At 42.2% G+C, this 19,306-nt stretch overlaps 1 protein-coding gene across 1 annotated transcript in view; it reads left to right on the forward strand.

Moving 5' to 3' along the window:
* Positions 1-396: 396 nt before the first annotated feature.
* ARID5B (AT-rich interaction domain 5B) overlaps positions 397-19,306 on the forward strand; it is a 177,154-nt gene continuing 158,244 nt past the window's right edge. The window contains exons 1-2 of the mRNA XM_029931738.1: positions 397-853; positions 1,288-1,542. Of these exons, the coding sequence (XP_029787598.1) occupies positions 833-853; positions 1,288-1,542 (276 nt within the window). The 5' untranslated portion in view covers positions 397-832. The remainder of the gene's footprint in view (positions 854-1,287; positions 1,543-19,306) is intronic.

The following is a 19,306-nucleotide window of genomic DNA, read 5'->3' on the forward strand; positions in this document are numbered from 1 at the left end:
CAGTCCCTAAATGCAGTCGCTGTCCCTTCAATATTGTTTGCAAAATCCTGAGATGTGTATGCATTGCTCACTTGTCTTTCTGGGGGTTTTTTTCACTGAGTATTTTTTTTTTTGCGAAGCGAACAAATGCATTAATATTTATATGTTTATATAATCGATAACCCACTTTTCCCTTCCATGTAAATAGGCATCAAAAGATAATTTAACAGATTAGTTCTCGAAAACATGGCAGTGAGGAAGCGTAATTTAACTATCAAACAAATCTACATCTCTAATAACAGCAAATCTGCTAAGGAGCATTAGAAAGAGGAGCAGCGCCCCGGAATCTCTGCAGGAAATGTTCTTTATATTAGACATATACAAGCAGGTCCTGTCAGATGCAAAGCGGAGCTCGCCAGCTCTCCTCTCCTCCAAAAATCTCATTAGACGACACCCCTAGACAAGGGAGATTAGGAAGAGGGAGATCTCATCTTCACACAGTTCTAGGGTAGATTTTATTTTTACAAACCTTCCTATATGTTTTTTGCCTTGATCCATCCTCTTCCCGCCGAGATCGGACAGAACCTTTCTTCCGATTATGAATTTGATCATCCCACATTTGGAAGGAAACCTACACAGTTTTGACAGGAGCTGAAAATTGAGTCGTCAGAGAAATATTAGGACATATTTTCAATCATTTTGGTGCCGAAGGGGAGGCAAGAGCTCAGTTTTATATTGAGACATTACGCCAGCCGAAGGCAGAGAATGTTTTTCCCTGCCAGGACCTGATGCAATCCATTCAAGCCAACAAGTTTGGAGAGAATGTTGAGTTCAATCAATTCAGAACGTCGAGATGGAGCCCAACTCACTCCAGGTATTTCGCTCTCCTCCGCTCCTCCGATCCCGGCACCCCCCGGCACCCCCCAGCCCCCCAACTCACCCACACCTCTGCACCCACCCACACCCCCCACAAACTTTTCACCAAACTTTTACCCTCTGCATCCCCCAAAATCATTTTTATTGTTTAAAAAAATCCCTGCACTGATCATACATACATAATGTAATTTTACCGCCTCAGATGGAGAAGTAGGGAGAGGTGGCGGTGGGGGTGCTCGGAGTTTTTTTTTTTTTTTTTTTTTTTTAAGGGAGGCAGAAAATTTGTGGGCTCTATTATTTTTTCACCCAGCTTTATATCTGTTGGCTCTTCTGTATTAAGAGTGTGGATGTCTGTGTGTAAATGTGTCTGGGAATAGATGTTTGTGCTCTGATGGCTACGTTATTTATTTGGTGCTTTTTTTTCCCCTGCAGTGGGTCGGCTCACCGTGTGGCTTGCACGGACCTTACATTTTCTACAAGGCTTTTCAATTCCACCTTGAAGGCAAACCAAGAATTTTGTCCCTTGGCGACTTTTTCTTTGTAAGATGTACGCCAAAGGATCCGATTTGCATAGCGGAGCTCCAGCTGTTGTGGGAAGAGAGGACCAGCCGGCAACTTTTATCCAGCTCTAAACTTTATTTCCTCCCAGAAGACACTCCCCAGGGCAGAAATAGCGACCATGGCGAGGTGGTAAACTTATATCTCCCTCTCTTCTTTCTTTATTATCCCCCCCCCTCCCCTAGTAATGCTTATTACTGGGCAAGCTTGAAAATACTGTATTCACTTCTGCAGGCGAGCAGGATCGACTCCTTTTTTAAAGGGGTAGCGCCACTAGCTGGGGCTCGAGTATTTTGCCATTGTCAGAGTTTGGCTGTCAGCTTTACAAAGAGGATCCAACTGCTGATTTTAGTCAAGATCAAATAACTTGTTCGAGAAGGGTTTTGTTCAAGGATGTGTGTGTGTGTGTGTGTGTGTGTGTGTGTGTGTGATCGTTCTCTCTCTTGTTACTGCCTCTTGAACATCACATGCTTTTTTATAATTTTTTGCCTTTTGAAAATTTTACCTTCGCATCTGGCTTGGTCGGGGCTGGGTGGATTTCTTTCGGTGGGTTTCGATATTGTTCACTTTTTTTTTTTTTAAGTAAGTATTTGATATGTTTAAGAGGGCGGAAATTACGAAATGGAGGCAGAGTGAGATCAAAAGCTATTGAGTTGGCAAAGACGTGTTGAATAAAGTGATAAATGACAGGTACTGGAATAATACATTCAAATAACTTGCAGATCTGCCCGGGCGGATTTCAAAGCGGTCGTGTAACCGGCACAAACACGTTAAGCATTAACAACTATCTCTCGCCCCCACCCCCTCCCCCTTGGACAACCATTTGATGTTCTAGTTTTCAATTACTCCACGCAAAGTGGACGTCTTCCAGCGCGATCTTTGGGGATGTGTGGGACCGGGACGGGGGGAGGGAAGGGCAGAGGGGTGTGTGCTCGCCCACTGGCACCGGGAGTCCGGCGGCCTCCGTGCCCAGACGGCGCTCCCGGGAAGGGTGGGGAGGGACCGAGCTTCGCCGGCACGTTTCTGGGCGGCCGCGGGGGCGCTAGCCGCGCTCCCGGGAGGACGCCCGAGGTGAGCTGCTGTCACCGGGCGCCCGAGCGGCCGCCTCCCTTCCTTCGCCTCCGTCATTTCATGTGTGACCGCAGTTCTGCGGGCTCCCCTTGTCAGCTGACCGACTTCAGCGCCGCGATACCCACCGGGGGAACTATTTTGGGGAGGCAGTGCCCTCGGTGCGGTGGGGAGGGAGGGTGCGCGGCTGCCTGGCAAGGCTTTGTGTTTCCCAAGCGAGAGGAGGGTGATCAAACTGAGACTTTTGAGGGTAGCTAGTTCTGTGCCAGGCCCTCGAGCTTTCTAGGTAGGTGTAGGGTCTTTTTGTTAAATGAATGGTTCCGCGTTTAACTCATCCCGGAGCGTGGAGCTGCCTGCCAGTCCTTCCAGAATCCCTTGGTCTGATGTAGTTGATTGTACTTTTGGCATCGACAGTTCCCTCCCTCTCCCAGGATCGAATTACCCATCAGTGGTCTCTGCCGGTTAATTACTGGAGTTCGTCAAAACCTTCGCCCTCGGATCTGCCTCTTCGGAAATAAGCCCCGCCTTCCTCCCCGAATGCCGCACCTCCCTCCCCCCCCCTGCCCTCCACCGCCCCCTTTGGATTTTAAACGTTCATACTTCCCGACGTCTGCCTGCGATTTTGCAAAGGTGTTGTTTAGAAATACTGTGAAAAATCTTGCAACCTACCAACAGGTTGAGCTCTTTTCCCCTCCCAAGGTCTAGCTCAGCCCCCCTCCCCCGACCCAACTTTCCTGCGCAGCTGTCTTCCTCCCCTCCCCCTCCTGATTTCTTATTATTTGCTTTTCAAATTTATTACTTCAACATGGCCTGTGATCTGGAAAAGGGAAGGATTAAATATCCAGAAAAGAGCTGGTGCCTAATAGACTTCTGACTAAACCCAGAAGGAAATTATTCAGTGTTTTATGGGATATTTTGTGGTCACACTTTCTCTCTCTTTTTTTAATTGAAATTGAAATACTTTTAAAGACCCCAAGTTGACCCCATTTGGTCCAGTTTTAATTTCTGTTGGTGTACTTAAATGACGAATTCTGATTTAAGAATAAAAACAATAATAGCCCAAGATTGCATCTGTTAGAACTGATGGTAATGAATAGATATACAGTGCTTTTAAATACACGATTTTTTTTTTTAAATGTTCATTAAGGGGAAATGAAAGCAAACCGTTGTAATGATCTGTACATTTCGTCACTGCTCTATGAGCCGTACCTAAGAAAATTAATCTTGCCATTTAAAAGTAAACTCTAGGGGGTTTGGGGAGGGAGATGGCTCTATTTATAATCCTCAGCTGCGTATACATCGTCTAATATTATGCATGATTTGTTTTTTAATGCTAACACGGCTGGTAATTAGCTGTATGATTATACTTGTATATTTCATTAGGACTTTGGCTGATGTCATTGTGAATTATTCAGCCATATTAAAACAATTTTCAATTGAGATAATGACACGCCTCAAAATTATGCAAATGCAGGCTGCATTGTGCAAAATAATTATGACAAATGTAAAGCAGGTAGAAAGTTTCCCAATGCAGATCGGTTTTCCACCCTGGTGATGTCATTTCCCCCCTGGCCTAAGTTAGTCATTCATTAGCTGAATAGCAGCAGCCGGCTCCTCTGGAGGAGAGCCTACAGAAATCAGCATTTACTGCCGGCACCTAGAGGGGGCAACAGGGTCCTCTCATTAAGAAATTTGCTTTGTTTTCACTTACTCCATTAACTTGTTTATATACAGTGAAATGATTTTTGTTATTGATTTTAAATAGTTTTGAATGATGCATTTGCCATTTGCAAAGTGTAACTGAAAGAGAAAGGTTTCTTGGTGATGTGGACGGTTACTTGGAGAAAATGTTCAGCACATTTAATCAGCCAGTACAGTTTATTTTAAGTAACCAAATGGAGGTTAATAATTTTCTTGATTGCGCTGACATCAGCATCCATTTCAAAAGGACAGCCAGGACTCAGTATGCTTTTTTGGTTTAAAAGAACTGTTCTGTCTATTTATGATTTCTTGAAATGTAAAGACGTCAGTTCTAAATGCAGGAAAATTATCATTGTGCGAGATTAGAAATAGCGTCCCTGTGTGGTTTGCTGTGATCTGCAGAGGGCCTTTTTGGGGAATATTTTATTGATCCTTCCAATAATTGGAAGAGGCTGGATAGGCAGGACTTTGTATGCCATTTTGTAGATGGAGACAGAGGCTTAGAGCTTATGTGGTTTGTCAAAGGTCACCAGACTAGGACCTAGGCCTTCTTAAGTTTTAGGGTTGGTTTATTTTCCTACTGAATCCCACCCTGGACACCAGAGTTTTAACCTATCATTTATATTCTAGAAGTATGTACTAATGTGGGCGGGTGCTTGTTCATTTTAGAATCATGACTGGTCAATCAGTTTTGCCAAAGGTCACTAGATTTTAGGTAGAAGAACCATTCTAATTTTATAAAGTTCACCTAATTCTACCTAGTGGTATCTAACAAGAACAGTTGCATTTTAGTACCATTATTCATAACCATTGACAATTTATTGTTAGTTGTACTGATTATGATAATGACTTGCATACTTATATGCACTGCTGCCTTTATATACTTCCAGCGCTGGCTGGTAGGGGTGAGGAAGAGCAGTCCAGGGTCACATCTTGATTCTGCAGCTTATTATTTGTTTGACCTTGAACGATCATAAACACTCTAAGCCTTAGTTTCTTCAGCAGTGAAATGGGAACAATAATAAGGCTGTCTATGGATTGTTGTAAATATGTATGAGCAAAACTACTTCATTAACTGTATAGTCCTTACATAAATAGAAAGAGTAATGATTGTGGTGGCCTTTATGCTATTCTTAATTTATAAACAATAAGCAGAATAACTTTTATGTCTGTGTGGAGGTTCCCAGGCCTAATCATGATACTGTCTTAAATTACCATGAAACTGAGTAGCAGGGCCATATACAAGGAGTTAAGTGTCTTTAGTAATTACCCACAATTGCCATATTCAGCCAGTATCTCTTCAGAGGAGGAAAAAGGCAAAGTAGGTGGGTAATTGGTTCTGTTACTGGGTAACTTCTGATTACATTCATTTTCAAAGTGCCAAGCGCTTAATCTAATCTATTGGCAATATACCCTCTTAAAATAGGTGGATGTGCAAGATTGGATTCCAGCCTGACTGGGGGCCAGATTCTACAAGAAGCTTTACTGGTCACCTGCAGCTGTGAGTGTGGAGGAGTAAGCCAATTCTGTCAGGGAGTCAGGATCCAGCACATCTGGGCATTACAGAGGCTAGCATGTAGTCAGGATTTCTAAAAGTGCTTATGTCATTAAAAATTGTCAACATTTAATATTGCAAAGCCCCTGTTGAAATTAATGCAATTGGAATCTCTGTAATTGGGGTCCAGGATCCTGCATTTTAAGCAGTCTTGCTTTAGCTGTGGGATCTTGGGCGAGTTTTAAACTCTCTGTGCCTCAGTTTTCTCATCTGTAAAATGGAAACACAGTGCCCACGTTTGGGGATTATTTTAGGGATTAAATGAGTTATTACATGCCAAGTACGTACAATTGGTGCATAGAAGATTCCTCAATAATGGGTGACTCATTATTATTATCATTAATATTCATATTACTGTTCTCACTGAAGTTTGAGATGACTGCCATGGACCCTCCTAAAGAAAGGTTTTCTCTATGAGAAGACAGCTTGTACGTTAGTTTACTTAAGGACAAATGGTCAGTATAGGTCTCCCCATATCAGGTTGGCTTTCATCCATGTGATGGGTTTAGCTATGTCACCAAGATAAAAAGCTCCTTGAAGATTAACATGTTAGTATTCAAGTATGCATCTGTTATCTGGATCAGCGAGATTTGTTTCAAAGATTGCCTGATTGTATCCTATCTCAGGTGCTCAGACACATTCTGAAATCTAGGAGGGGCTGCATGGCTCCTCAGTCTCTGGTCTGTATCCTTGAGCTGGTTTTTAAAAATTCTGACATCTTCAGTGACCTCACTGGCCTTGGACAATTTCTTTAACTTTTCTGAGCCTTAGTTTCCCCCTCTGTAAAATGGACTTCATGATCTCTACTTTGCCAAGAGTATTAGAAATAATAATGAGAAAGGCCTGCCAACTAACATAGTACTTAATACACAAGAGTTCAGCAAAGGATAGATGCAGTTATATTAGTTATTATTATTTTTAGAAATGGTCTTAAACTATGAGAAGGAATAACTTTACTCGACTGGCTGGCCCTTTAGAACTAGGGTGAGAACTAATGAATTCTATGGAGAGAACTTATTGGACTGTGACAAGTATCAGCAAACTAAGGCCGGAGGGGAAATCTGGACCACTAGGTCTGTTTTTGTAAATAAAGTTTAATTGGAACATAGACTCATTTATTTAATGCATTGTTTATAGCTGCTCTCAGGTTACAGTGGAGGAGTCAAGTAATTGTGACAGTGACCATATGGCCCGCACAGTGGAAATTATTTACCATTTGGCCCTTTACAAACTGTCTGCTAACCTCTGGCCTGTGGAGTTGATCTGAAATAGGGAATGTGATTGTTACTTGGATTGGAGCAAGATCCAGTAGTATTCAGAAATAATTTAACATTAATATGTCAAAAATATTTACATAAACAAAACTGTTTCAGCATTGAGTCTAATGATGTTAAAATTTGAGAACCGGTAGAATATATATGGAGTTATATTTTGTATGGTTAAGATCCTAACTCCAGCAAACGTTGGTATCATCCATCTTGAGCTAATCAAAAACTACTAGCTAATCAAATGCTAGCCATATACTTAGAGCTCGGCTCCGTACAGAGATGGATGCAAACAGTTCATGATGTGACCCTGTTTCTCAAGAAGCTTATCAATCTTGATAGAGAGATGAGATCAACATGTTTTTAAAAAGGTAAAAACAGCACAAGACATTATATAATGCGGTGAATTGTGCTGACAATAAATGTGACATCTGGTCAAGAGAAGGCTCGCTATCTGCATGATTTTGGAACAAGAATGTATTCAGTTCCTCGGATGCTGATGGAAGGTTTACTATGTGCTGGACAAGGGATACAGAGATGAAGGAGAGTGGGTCTCAGCCCCATAAGAGCTCGTGGTTTACCCTCCTGGACAGACACGGGTCACAGAAAAGCTGTCAGACTCTCTCTAGCTCCTTAGTTACAGTGGAGAATAACTAAAGTCACTATTTATAGCGATCTTTCTGGAAACTAGAAAGTATTGTCTTTATCTTTGAAGTTTCATTCACTCAGTGCTTATTTATAGAGCACCTACTTTGTGCCAGAGCCTGTTCTAGGCCCTGGGGATACAGCCTCGAACAAGATAGACGAGAATCCCTGCCCTCAGGGTTCTTACTGGGCCGTGGTTGGTTTGAGCCTCCCCTGTACTTTGTACAAGTGCCTTCTGTGATGCTTATCTGTCTGCTTTCCCTTTGCCTCTCACTCCTCCTCCCCCTCCCCACCCTAGGGCTGTTCTCAGGAACTGAGGGTTGGGCCTTATTCACCTCTGGGCCCCCACATAGTATTCAGTGCTATTTACTAAGTATTGATTGAATGACTGAATGACAGAGTCATTGAAAATGTCCTTTCCCACAGCCTGCACTCTTTAGGCCTGGCCCAGTGTCTTCTGGCAGAGGACCTGCAAATGGCCATTCACGCATTGGCCGGCTGCAGCACCCCATCTCACACTTTTTCTTTCTCTTCTAAAGTCCATAGTTGTTTTGCACCAAGGATGTGAAGCAGTGTAAAGGATTTTCTTTAGGCGTACTCACTACAGAAATCAGTGTCTATTTGGGACTGGATGATGAGGCTAGGAGCCAGCATCTCCATCCAATCTTCGGCCCTCTGCCCACAAAAAGTCAGGGCTGTGGGGTGGCAATCTGAGCACAGAGTGGACTTGAGGGGAACACTCACTCCTCACCTGAGTGTGGTTTCCAGCTACTTCCAGCCAGTGTGTTTTTCAGACTGATGGTCCTAACTAGGCCAGTGTTTGATAGTGAGTCAAAATTGTAAGCAATTAAAACCTCCCTTGATATTTAGAGTGTCAGGCACATACTAAGGAAATGTTATTTTTATGAAGTACATGAGTCCATACATGTAAATACTTGGTTATTAATTATTAATCAAGCATACCATTGTTCTTAGCGGCATCTAGTGATACACAACACAAGCCCATTTATCAAAGTCTGGTTTTAACTGATATCCAGAATATAATTGCTCTAATCAAATGTATTTATGTGTCATTTTTTATAGCCAGGGTAGTTGGATATTTGCCATCTTCCACTCAGAATAATATTGTAGCCTGTGATTACCCTTTGGTTTGGCTTTTAAAGAAATTTCAAACAAATTTATTGGTTGTTGGCTGAAAGATTCATTGGCTTTTCAGAGATGTGGTCGTGGGTTTCCTGCATTTCTTGAAAAATTTGCTCCTGTGCCCCTTACACAGGCACGGATGGCTTTTTCCAGCCACGCCGTGATCTTTGCCAGCTTGCTGGAGATTAGAACCCAGGCCTTGGCCTTCGGAGCATGGCTCACGTCCTGGCCTGTGAGTGTTCGTATCCACAACACATTTCAAACATGCAGATGATGATTATTTCTGAAAAAGTGCTTTCGAATCATGCTAATGGCATCAATCTCCAGCACACACTTGCGTAAATTAATTCCGCTTTTAAAATCAGATGCACTGTTAGCAGCATCAAAGATGGATATTTGACATTTATCACATAGACGAGGACATGTGGTTTAATTACATGAATTTTCTATAGAATCTCTGTGGCTGTATAAACAGATGCACAGTAGTGTATGTCCTTGCACATGTGACCATCAAGTTCACAGCCCTATCTGCATTCTTGTGCCACAGTGAGGAAAACGGGGGAGAGGCCACATGTTACTAGTCCAGACCGTGGCCCCACGGACATTTTTCCTCTTCACCTTACCTTTCTGTTCTCCTGACTCCGTGCACACCCAGACTGTGGAACACACCCCCTCCTCCCCAGCGTTGAGTTCCAAGCCTGATCAGTGGCACTAAACATTAAACTCTTGTCTTTGAGAATAATAGGCTTTGCTTTCTACACCCTCAAGCATGTTGAGCTACTGTGCAGGCTGGAAAATAAAAATGTTCTAATTGTGTCTTTTAAATAAGCATAGGAGTGAATTAATTAGACCATATTTTGTCTTTAGTTGCTTAGTTACACAATAGTATTCCTGAGCACGAGGAAGATAAATTGGCTCTTTTTGTGCTGCCTGTCCCTTAATCATAATTACTGTATTGCTTAGGAGAGTAAAGCATACATAGATTTTGAATTTTTTATTAATAGTCAAAAATATGCATATGATATATAAAGTATATGCTGTTCAACCTGTTTTATATGCTTTTATGTGGGAAGAAGTTTTATTGTGGTGGTAGCATTTGCATTAGTTGCTCAAAGATGTAGTTCTGGGAAATACATAATTGAAATGTTTTTGAATTGCTTTTTCTGGCCTTTTCAATCTTATTCAAAATAATAGTGCCTCCAGTCTTGGAGCAGTCATTCTCATTTGATTTAACATCTTTCTTTGCACTGCATGTGTGGTGCCCAGCTTTAACCCTGCAGAGCCTTCTGCATAAAGCTGTGATTCATAGGCCTCAGCCATCGCACCCTACGTTTTGGGGCTCACACTGTCAGGGGTCGGAGGCAGGGGGGCAGTGGAGCACCTGTATCCTTCAGCCGTGAAATGCCCCTTGCCCTTGGCATACTCCCACGTTCCTTGCCAAAGGCCCCAGGGTTAGAGATCATAAGAGTTTGTTTTAGCTCCGGCTGGACAACACTCTGTGCTTGCCTTCTGGGGTCTTGGGAAATGGGATGTTGCTACTGGAACTTGGGTTTGTGGCCCCCTACCCCCACCCTCCACCAAGGAAGCAGCAAGCGTTGGACAGCTTGATACAGTTATTGAACAATGGGAGAGTCTGGCTTAAGACCCAAGATGCATGCTGGGTAAATGTATGTGAAAATTGACCCCATTGTTCTGCTGTATTTGAAAAGCAAGTAAATTATTTACAGATATTTGCTAATTAAAGCACATGTTGTTTTACCAGCACAAAAGAACACAGTATAACTGGAGACAAAGAACTAAGTGCAAATAATTTAAACTTGCTAATATGGTGTATTCTTCTTAAGGGAAGAATATGTTTTAAAAATATGTATATGTATATATATATATACACACACACACATAAAGTGTTTGTTTGTGTATGTACATACAGATATGGACGTGTGGTTTTTGTTTTGTTTTAACCCCCACATGGGAAGCCTTCCATGCTACAAAGATAACAGGCCAAGTTATCACCGATCGCTTGTCCCCAGCATTCCCCAAGCCCCCTGTGGAACATGGGAGTTGGAAATCATTTTGACAGAATCCTGTTTTCCCTTTAGTCCAAGGTTTCTTGCCATCCTCTGGTTTGAGCTCAGGTTAGGGTACCATTGGACAAAAGCTATCTAGATAGTATACTTGAGAATAAAACTGTTCTTCATTGCCTTCTTCTCTGACTTTCCCCAATGACAGGCTCAGGTTTAGTTGTTTTTCCTCGGTGACTACCCAACTTTGAGGACATTCTAGTTGGAAATTTGCATTGTGGAGTGAAGGGCTCTGACATGGGGTGACATTTTCAGATTCTCAGAGACCTTCTGGCTGGAACATTGGCAGATCCGCAGGTGCCACTGGTTTCTCTGGCTCTGCCCTCTGCACAGACATGTTTGGTTTTAGGCATGACTGGCTGGATGTTCCTTGTCTTTGTTGATAAAGAAGATCAGGAAGACTTGCCATGGTCATCTAAGAAAAAGGCTCATGTCTTATTTATCATGGACATCTTAATAGATTTACAGAAAGTTCAAGAGAGCAAGCCTAGCCCCCTTTATTCAGTGGACACAGAAAGGCTAAAATCTTCGGCATGTGCTCAGAGTTTTGAGTGACAAGTAGAACTAGAAGCCCATGCCCTCGGGCACAGTGGGTCCACTGCTTTGAGGAAGGGCTGCTCTCTTAAGGTTGTACTCTGAGGAAATTAGGCGAGTGTTTCCCATGGGTGTATCAGGGAGGGTCATTCCAGCAACCTGTCTTATACCAGGAGATGGTGCCTTCTGTGGTATATCCCTCATAAAATCACTAATGACAGTATGGACTTTAATGCCAAGATACTTACCCAAGCGTTGATGATGACACAGAAACCAGGCTGGATATTCACACTCTCCTCTGGACCTTACCTTCATTTCCATATTCATTCCAGATTTGACCTATAGGCCTTAGTTTACAGACCCCTGTTTTCGACAACCCCACAGTCACCCAGTGTAAATCAGCTCTGAAGATGCTACATAGGTGTCTCAGTGATATCTAGAAGAGTACCCACTGATGGTAACATTTATTCTGACTTAAGAAAAGTTTTGTCAAGACGGCACCCTTGGTGATAAATGGAATTGGCATTCCTGCTACATCTGATATTCGTGGATGGTTTCTTTCATTCAGAAATGTTTATTGCATGCCTACTATGTGTCATGTCTCTATAGTGGGTATATAAGAGTTGACTAATACATAAATATAAATTTTGGTTCTCATAGAGCTTGCTCATTCTCTCATAGTAAGAAGGGAAAAGCAACTTGACTGATTTATCCATAATAGAGGGAACCCATCTCCATCATCTTAGAACCCCATTCAAACATTTTTCTTTTAGTTTTATCTTTGCACATTGAAATGTGAAGATAAAGAGAAGATGCCCCAACTTCCTATTTTTTCAAAACCATCTGCAAAAATTTTACGCATGGTGTTTTCAATGAAGTTACAACATTTTCTGTTTATAGACTAGCTATTATGTGTCAGGCATTGCATATATATTGGTATATAAATTAAATGCTCATTTAATTCTCTAAGAAATTCTCTAATGTTGGTTGTATGGTGACATTTCTTACTTTATAGATAAGACAACTGAGGCCAGGGAGGTGAAGTTACTTGCCTAAGGTCACATATAGTTAAGACTCAGAGCCAGGATTGAAACCTGGATTTCCTCAATTTGTCAGGACTCTGACGTTCATGTCCCTTGTCACTTTAGAATATATTGAGGGACTGATATTGGGACTTTCATCATGTACTGACCTATTATTATCCAGTTGAGCCTTCATGAATATTGTTTATTTTAGCACTTCATTATTTGTTCAGCATAAGGGTCTTGAAAGCTTCTATCTGGCTCTCTAAGAATGTGCAAATTGGTGGTTGACTGATACACAGATGACTTATAATAATTCTGTGCACTTGAGGTGAATCCAGTAAACAGGTTAGAGACGGCCACTGATGCCCACTGGAGGCACTTATTTTACTCTTCTAGATATCACTGAGACACCTATGTAGCATCTTCAGAGCTGATTTACACTGGGTGACTGTGGGGTTGTCGAAAACAGGGGTCTGTAAACTAAGGCCTATAGGTCAAATCTGGCCAACCGCCTGTTTTGTAAATACATTTTATTGGCACATAACCACACCCAGTTGTTTATAAATTGTCTCTGGCAGCTTTCCAATTGTAGTGGCGGAATTGAGTCATTGTGATAGAGACCATGTGATACACAGAGCCGAGCATATTTACTATCTGGCCCTTTTGCAGAAAATGTTTGCCTGACCTCTGATCTAAAATTGTATATATATTTAATGTTTTTATTTATTTTTGAAAGAGAGTGCAAGCAGGGGAGGGAGGGGGGGAAGGGGGACAGAGGATCGGAAGCAGGTTCTGTGTTGACAGCAGTGAGCCCAACATGGGGCTCTAACTCATGAACCATGAGATCATGACCTGAGACAAAGTCAGACTCTAAATGAACAGGGGCCACTCAGTTGCCCCTAAAATGATATTAGTAAAGATAATAATAAAACTGTATGCTTACGCCTTTATATGTGACCTTTTATTTACTCCTTGCAACGATAATACTCTGAGGTAGGGTGTAGTGTCCTCTCTATTTTCCAGAAGGGCAAACTGAGACGTTAGGTAACTTGTGGAGGTTTCTAAATTCTTTCATCAGGTAAGTGACAGAGACTGAATGGGAACTTGAGGTGTCTTGATTTCAAAACACAGATGGCAAAAACAGCGTACCATGCCACTGACAAGTGGAGGAATGATATTAGAAACTAACTACTAACACAGGCAGTCTTAGAAAAAGGGTGTGGAATTCATTGAGGCATTTCCCAGTGAAGTAAAACTTCACAACAGTTGTATCTGTTTTTCAAGGCCCTGTTCAAAAGCCACCTCCTCCATGATGTCTCCAATTGTGCAGGGGAGAAAGGGACCTAGAGCAGATGCACCTGTGTAAGTGCCCATAGGCCAGGCAGGTAAGGTGAGGTGGGATGAGCCAGATCTGGGAGAAAATATGGTGCTTGAGGGAACCAGGGAGCACATGGCTCGTTTGAGTGGTGCCCTTTTCATCCTGCCGATCACTGCTGGACTGGAATGTCATTTCATATTGCCAGATCTTTTCATTTTTCAAGAGAAGTGTCAGAAATCCAGATTTTTGTGTAAATTTAGTTGGCGGTTTGGTCCAACTTTCAAAAACGCTGTGGGCCAAACAAAACATATCTTCAGTGTAGACATGTCCCCCTCCCCGGTTCCTCAGACTGCCACCTTGCACTCTCCAGAGCAAAGCTTCAGACTGTTACAGCTTTTAAACCTTTCTTCTGTTTGGCCCATTTTCTGTAAATAAAGCAAAAGGAACCTATTGGTCTTAAAGGGGCGGCAAAGAAAAGAGGAGGGGAAAGCCAGGGTCTGTAGGGATGGAAGGACTGGCTGTGCCAAAACACCAGGGCTCTATTTTGGGGCCCACAGTAAGGCCTAAGGGCATAGGCATTGACTGTGAAAAGAAATGTGTGTGAGTGGGAACATGGCAGCCAGTAACCATGCTGAAGATATCCTGGAGAAGGGAAGCTTGTGAGCAGGCCCTTGAAAGTAACTAAGGCTTTCATGGAAGGTGTTTTTGAGGAGTGATAGGGACAGAAGGAGACATCCTTGGTAGAAGGAGCTGTAGGCAGATAGGAAGGGAGGACGTAGTAATATCAGATATGGTCTCTGCTGGGCAAGAGGGCAGGGAGTTAATGGAAAATAAGGTCAGATTTCATGGGGTCTAGCAGGTCAGACTTGACTGGAACCTGAAGACAGTGCTGATTAATAATTTCACATGTGCATTTTATTTTCCTGGTTAGACTATAACCTCATGGTCTGGAGCATGAGAGAACCAAATGTGAATACTTACTTTGCCAGTTGGGAGCTGGGTGTCATGTTGGTCTACTTAGTTAATCTCTCCCGAACTCCATTTCTTTATCTCTAAACTGGGTTCAGCTTGCTGGCCTGTGAATCTCAAATGAAATTTATGTGGGCAGAGAGCACCAAACCATGGCCTGGCTTCTTCTAGACCTTTAGCAGATGCTATCTATTGACCCTGGCTTTCCTGGCCAAGGGCCAAATCCTAACATTATTGTCTCAGTGAAGACTATCATAGCACTAGACTGTTAATAGCTTATTAATAAGTAATTTATTGGTTGAGCCGTTGGACTACTAACTATTGTATGAAAAATTATCATTAAAAAAAAAAAGTCGATTTGAATGAGTTAAACTTCCTGGCATCCCATCTATGATGAGACTCTTCTGTTGAGGTACAGTTTTTGATCCATGTTTGAGGTTTCTAGTCAGGTCTCCATTCGGTTCTGTACCATTTAGGTCTTAAAGGACTTTGAGGGGGCATCTGTTCCACGAGCCTCAACAAAGTAGGATGAGATGGGAGAATGACGGTGTCAGGAGACAAAATCTGCATTCCAGATGTTCCATATTGGTACACCAATGAAAGTACCAAACCTGCTGCTTCTCCAACCCCCCCCTCACCATGCAACTCCCAAAGACTAGTGTTGATCTGCTGAATGTGCACAACACTGAATTTATTTTAAGTACTCTCCCTTTCCTCTATTAAAATAAAAAGCCTCTCCTATTTCCCATTCTTAACCACCCCTTCCCAGTTTAAAAATGTATTTCACTCCCTAGACACCTCCTCTCTTCTCCTCTTGTGGTGGTGGTGATAGGGGACACATCTTTAAAGTGTGCAAGGCTAGGTTCTGTTAAAAAGTGAAAAAACATCAGAAAAAGGACACGAAGGGAAGGGGAAAGGGTCCCAGCCAAAATGGCTTGGGGATCTCAGATGAAGGATCTTCAAAATAGAGACTGCCTGCTGGGCCATTAAATCCTTTTGCTTTGGGTTAATCCCAGAGTGTATATCAGATTACTAGAACTCAGAGGGAACCCTGCTGTAGTACTCCGTCTCCTCACCAAATTATTCCAAAATTGAGTGTACATGGGTTATAAATACAGAAAATAATTGAATTCTGTGTGTCTTAAGTGAAATAATCTGTTCCATTCTGTTTCTTGTGAATATTCTCCATAATACTCTAATTGTGTTTTGTGCTCCTGGGAGCTGAATGTGTGTTCAGCAACAATGCATTGGGTTGTAAAATACGCGTCCCCAACTATCTGGGCAGGCAAAAAGAAGGATTGAGTAAAAAGCTGAAGATGTTTTTCCTAATGCAAATTGTATGAATCACATAAATGGCAGTGTCTTTTAAAATTATCAACAGGCTCTGGGTTTTTTTCTTTACAGTTATAGGTCCTGTTTCTCACTCCACATTTTTGATGTTATAGATCAGTAATTCAATAGACAGCCAAGCAGGTGTTCAAATCACTCCTGACCCCCCGAATTCCTTAAATGACCCCTCAAAGCAGCAGAGCGAAAACATTCTCAGCATGTCAGAATATTGAGATTCTCAGTTGTCTTAATTTTTTTTTTTTTGGCCTTATTTTTTTCTGCCCTTTTTGTTTGTTTGTTTCTCTTTTTAAGCAAAGAAAAACCCCGTCTTGGCCATGAGGATTGTAGGTTTGTGTGTCTACAGGATCTGAAGATTGTGCTTATAGGCAACAGAATTCTAACTGGTTAGCTGTGTCAAGGGCCTTTAAAAGATGAATCCTGAAAAGGTGGGAGAAGGAAAAGAGAGACAAGGCTTGGGCTTCTTCTCTGGTAGCTAAGGATGTAATACAATACTGCTCTTGAAAGACAGTTCTATTTTTAAACAGAGGCCTTTTGACTGCAAATTTTTATCCAATTCAATTCAACTAGTATTTATTATTATACCCAGGGTACTATGGGGGTGCTAAAAAGACAAGTAATAGCAGCCCTTCTTTCTTTAGTTGCTTAGAGAAGATAAAACAAAGTTAGCCTTAGTTAATAAGATTGTTTTTTTGCTTTGCCACTTCCATCCAGAAAGGCATGCTCATATTGTCAAGTAGTATTCTTAGAAATTTCTGTGGGTACCCCCAAAAAGAAAAGACCTCTCATGTAGGCAATTGTTTCAAGATTTAGGCAGTTGTATGAAGCATTTTCCCACTTCTCAGCAGAAATTAGTTTAATTTTCAGGCATAGTGAAAATTGCTATTTAGCACTTCGCTTCACAGACTGTATGTGTAAATGTATCCCGTATTAAAGATTAGTGTATTAGTTATCCCTTGTTGTATAACAAGTTACCCCAAATTTTGTGTTTTTGAACATCATTTGTTATTTAGCATTCTATGGATCAGGAGTCTGGTTGGGTGCCTCTGATTAGCGCCGGGGGCGGGGGGGGGGGGGTGCAGGGATTCTCAAAGCTGTAGTTGCAGATCCCACCTGGGCTATACTCATCTCGAGGCTCATTGGGGTAAGACCTACTTCTGAGCTCTCACTTGACTGTTGAGGCCACAGGTCCTTGAGGGCTGTTGGCCTGAGGGTCTCATTCATTGCTGACAGTTGCCTGGGCCCCCCCTCAGGTCGTTGCGATGCCACATGGGCTCCTCCGTGGACCAGTTACTAACATGGCAGCTGATCTTCCTCACAGTGGGTGAGTGAGACAGAGACCACAGTCCTTTTGTACCTAATCTCAGAAATGATATGCATCACCTTTGCCTAATTCTGTTTGTCAGCTGATGTGCAGCGCACACTCAGGGAGGGGAGAGGATTACCCAAGGGTATAGATCTGGGAGGTGGGCATCTTGGAAGCCAAATTAGCCATGAGCAATGGAACCAGTCACTGTAGCATGAGGCTAGTCTAGCTCTTATTACGTATTCTCCCCGGGTGGTTTTTTCCAAACACCTCCTCGCTCTTCTGGGCATTTAATTATAGAAGGCATACATGGTAGACAGCAGATTGCTTTAATCTTTTAAAGATTTGTAAGTCTTAGAGCATGTCAACAAGCCATATTGGGTCTTTCTTAAACCTAACATCTTGATCAGTGAATTTGGAGAGTTTTGCTGGAAAGGGCATTGTGTCTGGTGTGGTGATAAGTCTGCAGAGAGAAGGGGAAGGAGGCCCCTGTAGCTGGTATAATTAAACAGGCTCCTTAATGCCTAAGAAAATAGGTATGTTTCATGCAGAGTGGTTGAGGAGTGGCATTTAATTAGGTTGGTATATGTTCATGTAAACACCCAAATGGGAGGGATTGTTTTCCCAGTTTGTGACTCTAACATGTGTGTCTACAGGAGATGAGCATGTTCTAGCCACCCCTCAACCTTGTGCATATGTCAGAGCAACAGGACTTTCATCTTATAAATTCTGTGGAAATCAGCTATTTCATGGGAAAAGTTATCTATTTGTTGTTCATGGAGGATGCAGTTTGGTTCTCAGCAAAGTGTTCAAAACATACGTATGTAGGGGCTCTTGGGTAGCTTAGTCAGTTAAGCATCCAACTCTTGATCTCAGCTCAGGTCTTGATCTCAGGGTTGTGAGTTCAAGCCCTGGATTGGGCTCCACACTGAGCGAAAAGCCTACTTAAAATAAAGCAAAACAAAACAAAACAGGGGCACCTGGGTAGCTCAGTGAGTTGATCATCAGATTCTTGATATCTGCGCAGGTCATAATCTCACAGTGCATGAGATTAAGCCCCACGGTCAGGCTCTGTGCTGATAGCACAAAGCTTCTCTCTCTCTCTTTCTCTCTCCACCCTATCCCCCACTCTCTGTCTCTAAAAATAAGTACATATTTTTTAAAAACAAGAAAACCCATACATATGTAAGGTTTGAGGAAAAGGTGGCATTAAACAAATTTTGGTCAATTTTTAACAATGGAAATTGATTTATGAGGTAGCTTCTATGCTAAACCTACTGGGAACTTAGAAAAAAGGAGTCTGGATTCAAATTTAGAACATGCATCAGCTGTGAGACATATTTGTGCGACCATGTTGTGTGCATGTGTGTGTGTTTACCCTTGAGTTTGGCATTGCACCATGTTCCTCCCGGTGCCTGTGTATTCTTTGTTTTCTCTGCATGTAATGTCCTGTGTTCTTCTCTCTCCTCCCCTCTCCTCCTAACCTTGCTAGTTCCTTCTATTCTTTAGGTCTCAGCAGAGAGACCTCTCTAACCACTCAATTTGAACTCATCCCCAGTTCCATCCCTTGTCTCCCATTATTGCCTCTTCTAGGTTTTCTCCTTCCAGTTTTATTATCTAGCTCTTCTGCCCCATCCCTCTCTCCCCCTAACACACATGTGCACACACAGACACAGACACACTCAACACACACCACACCACCATACACTATACACCATACTTAATGACTGTAGGCCCCAGGAAAATAAGGGTTTTTATCTGTTTTATTTCTGACTATAACCCCAATGCCTGACACATAGTTGGTGCTCATTAAATATTTGTTGAATGAATGAAAACAAATGAAATAACTTTTGACAATTCCTCAGAAAAACACATTTAGCTGATGGCTATTGTTTACTGTCTACCCACCCCCCAAGACTGGCACCCATGAGTCAGG

The sequence above is a fragment of the Suricata suricatta genome, chromosome 2 (assembly GCF_006229205.1).
Source record: "Suricata suricatta isolate VVHF042 chromosome 2, meerkat_22Aug2017_6uvM2_HiC, whole genome shotgun sequence".
Taxonomy (NCBI): Eukaryota; Metazoa; Chordata; class Mammalia; order Carnivora; family Herpestidae; genus Suricata; species Suricata suricatta.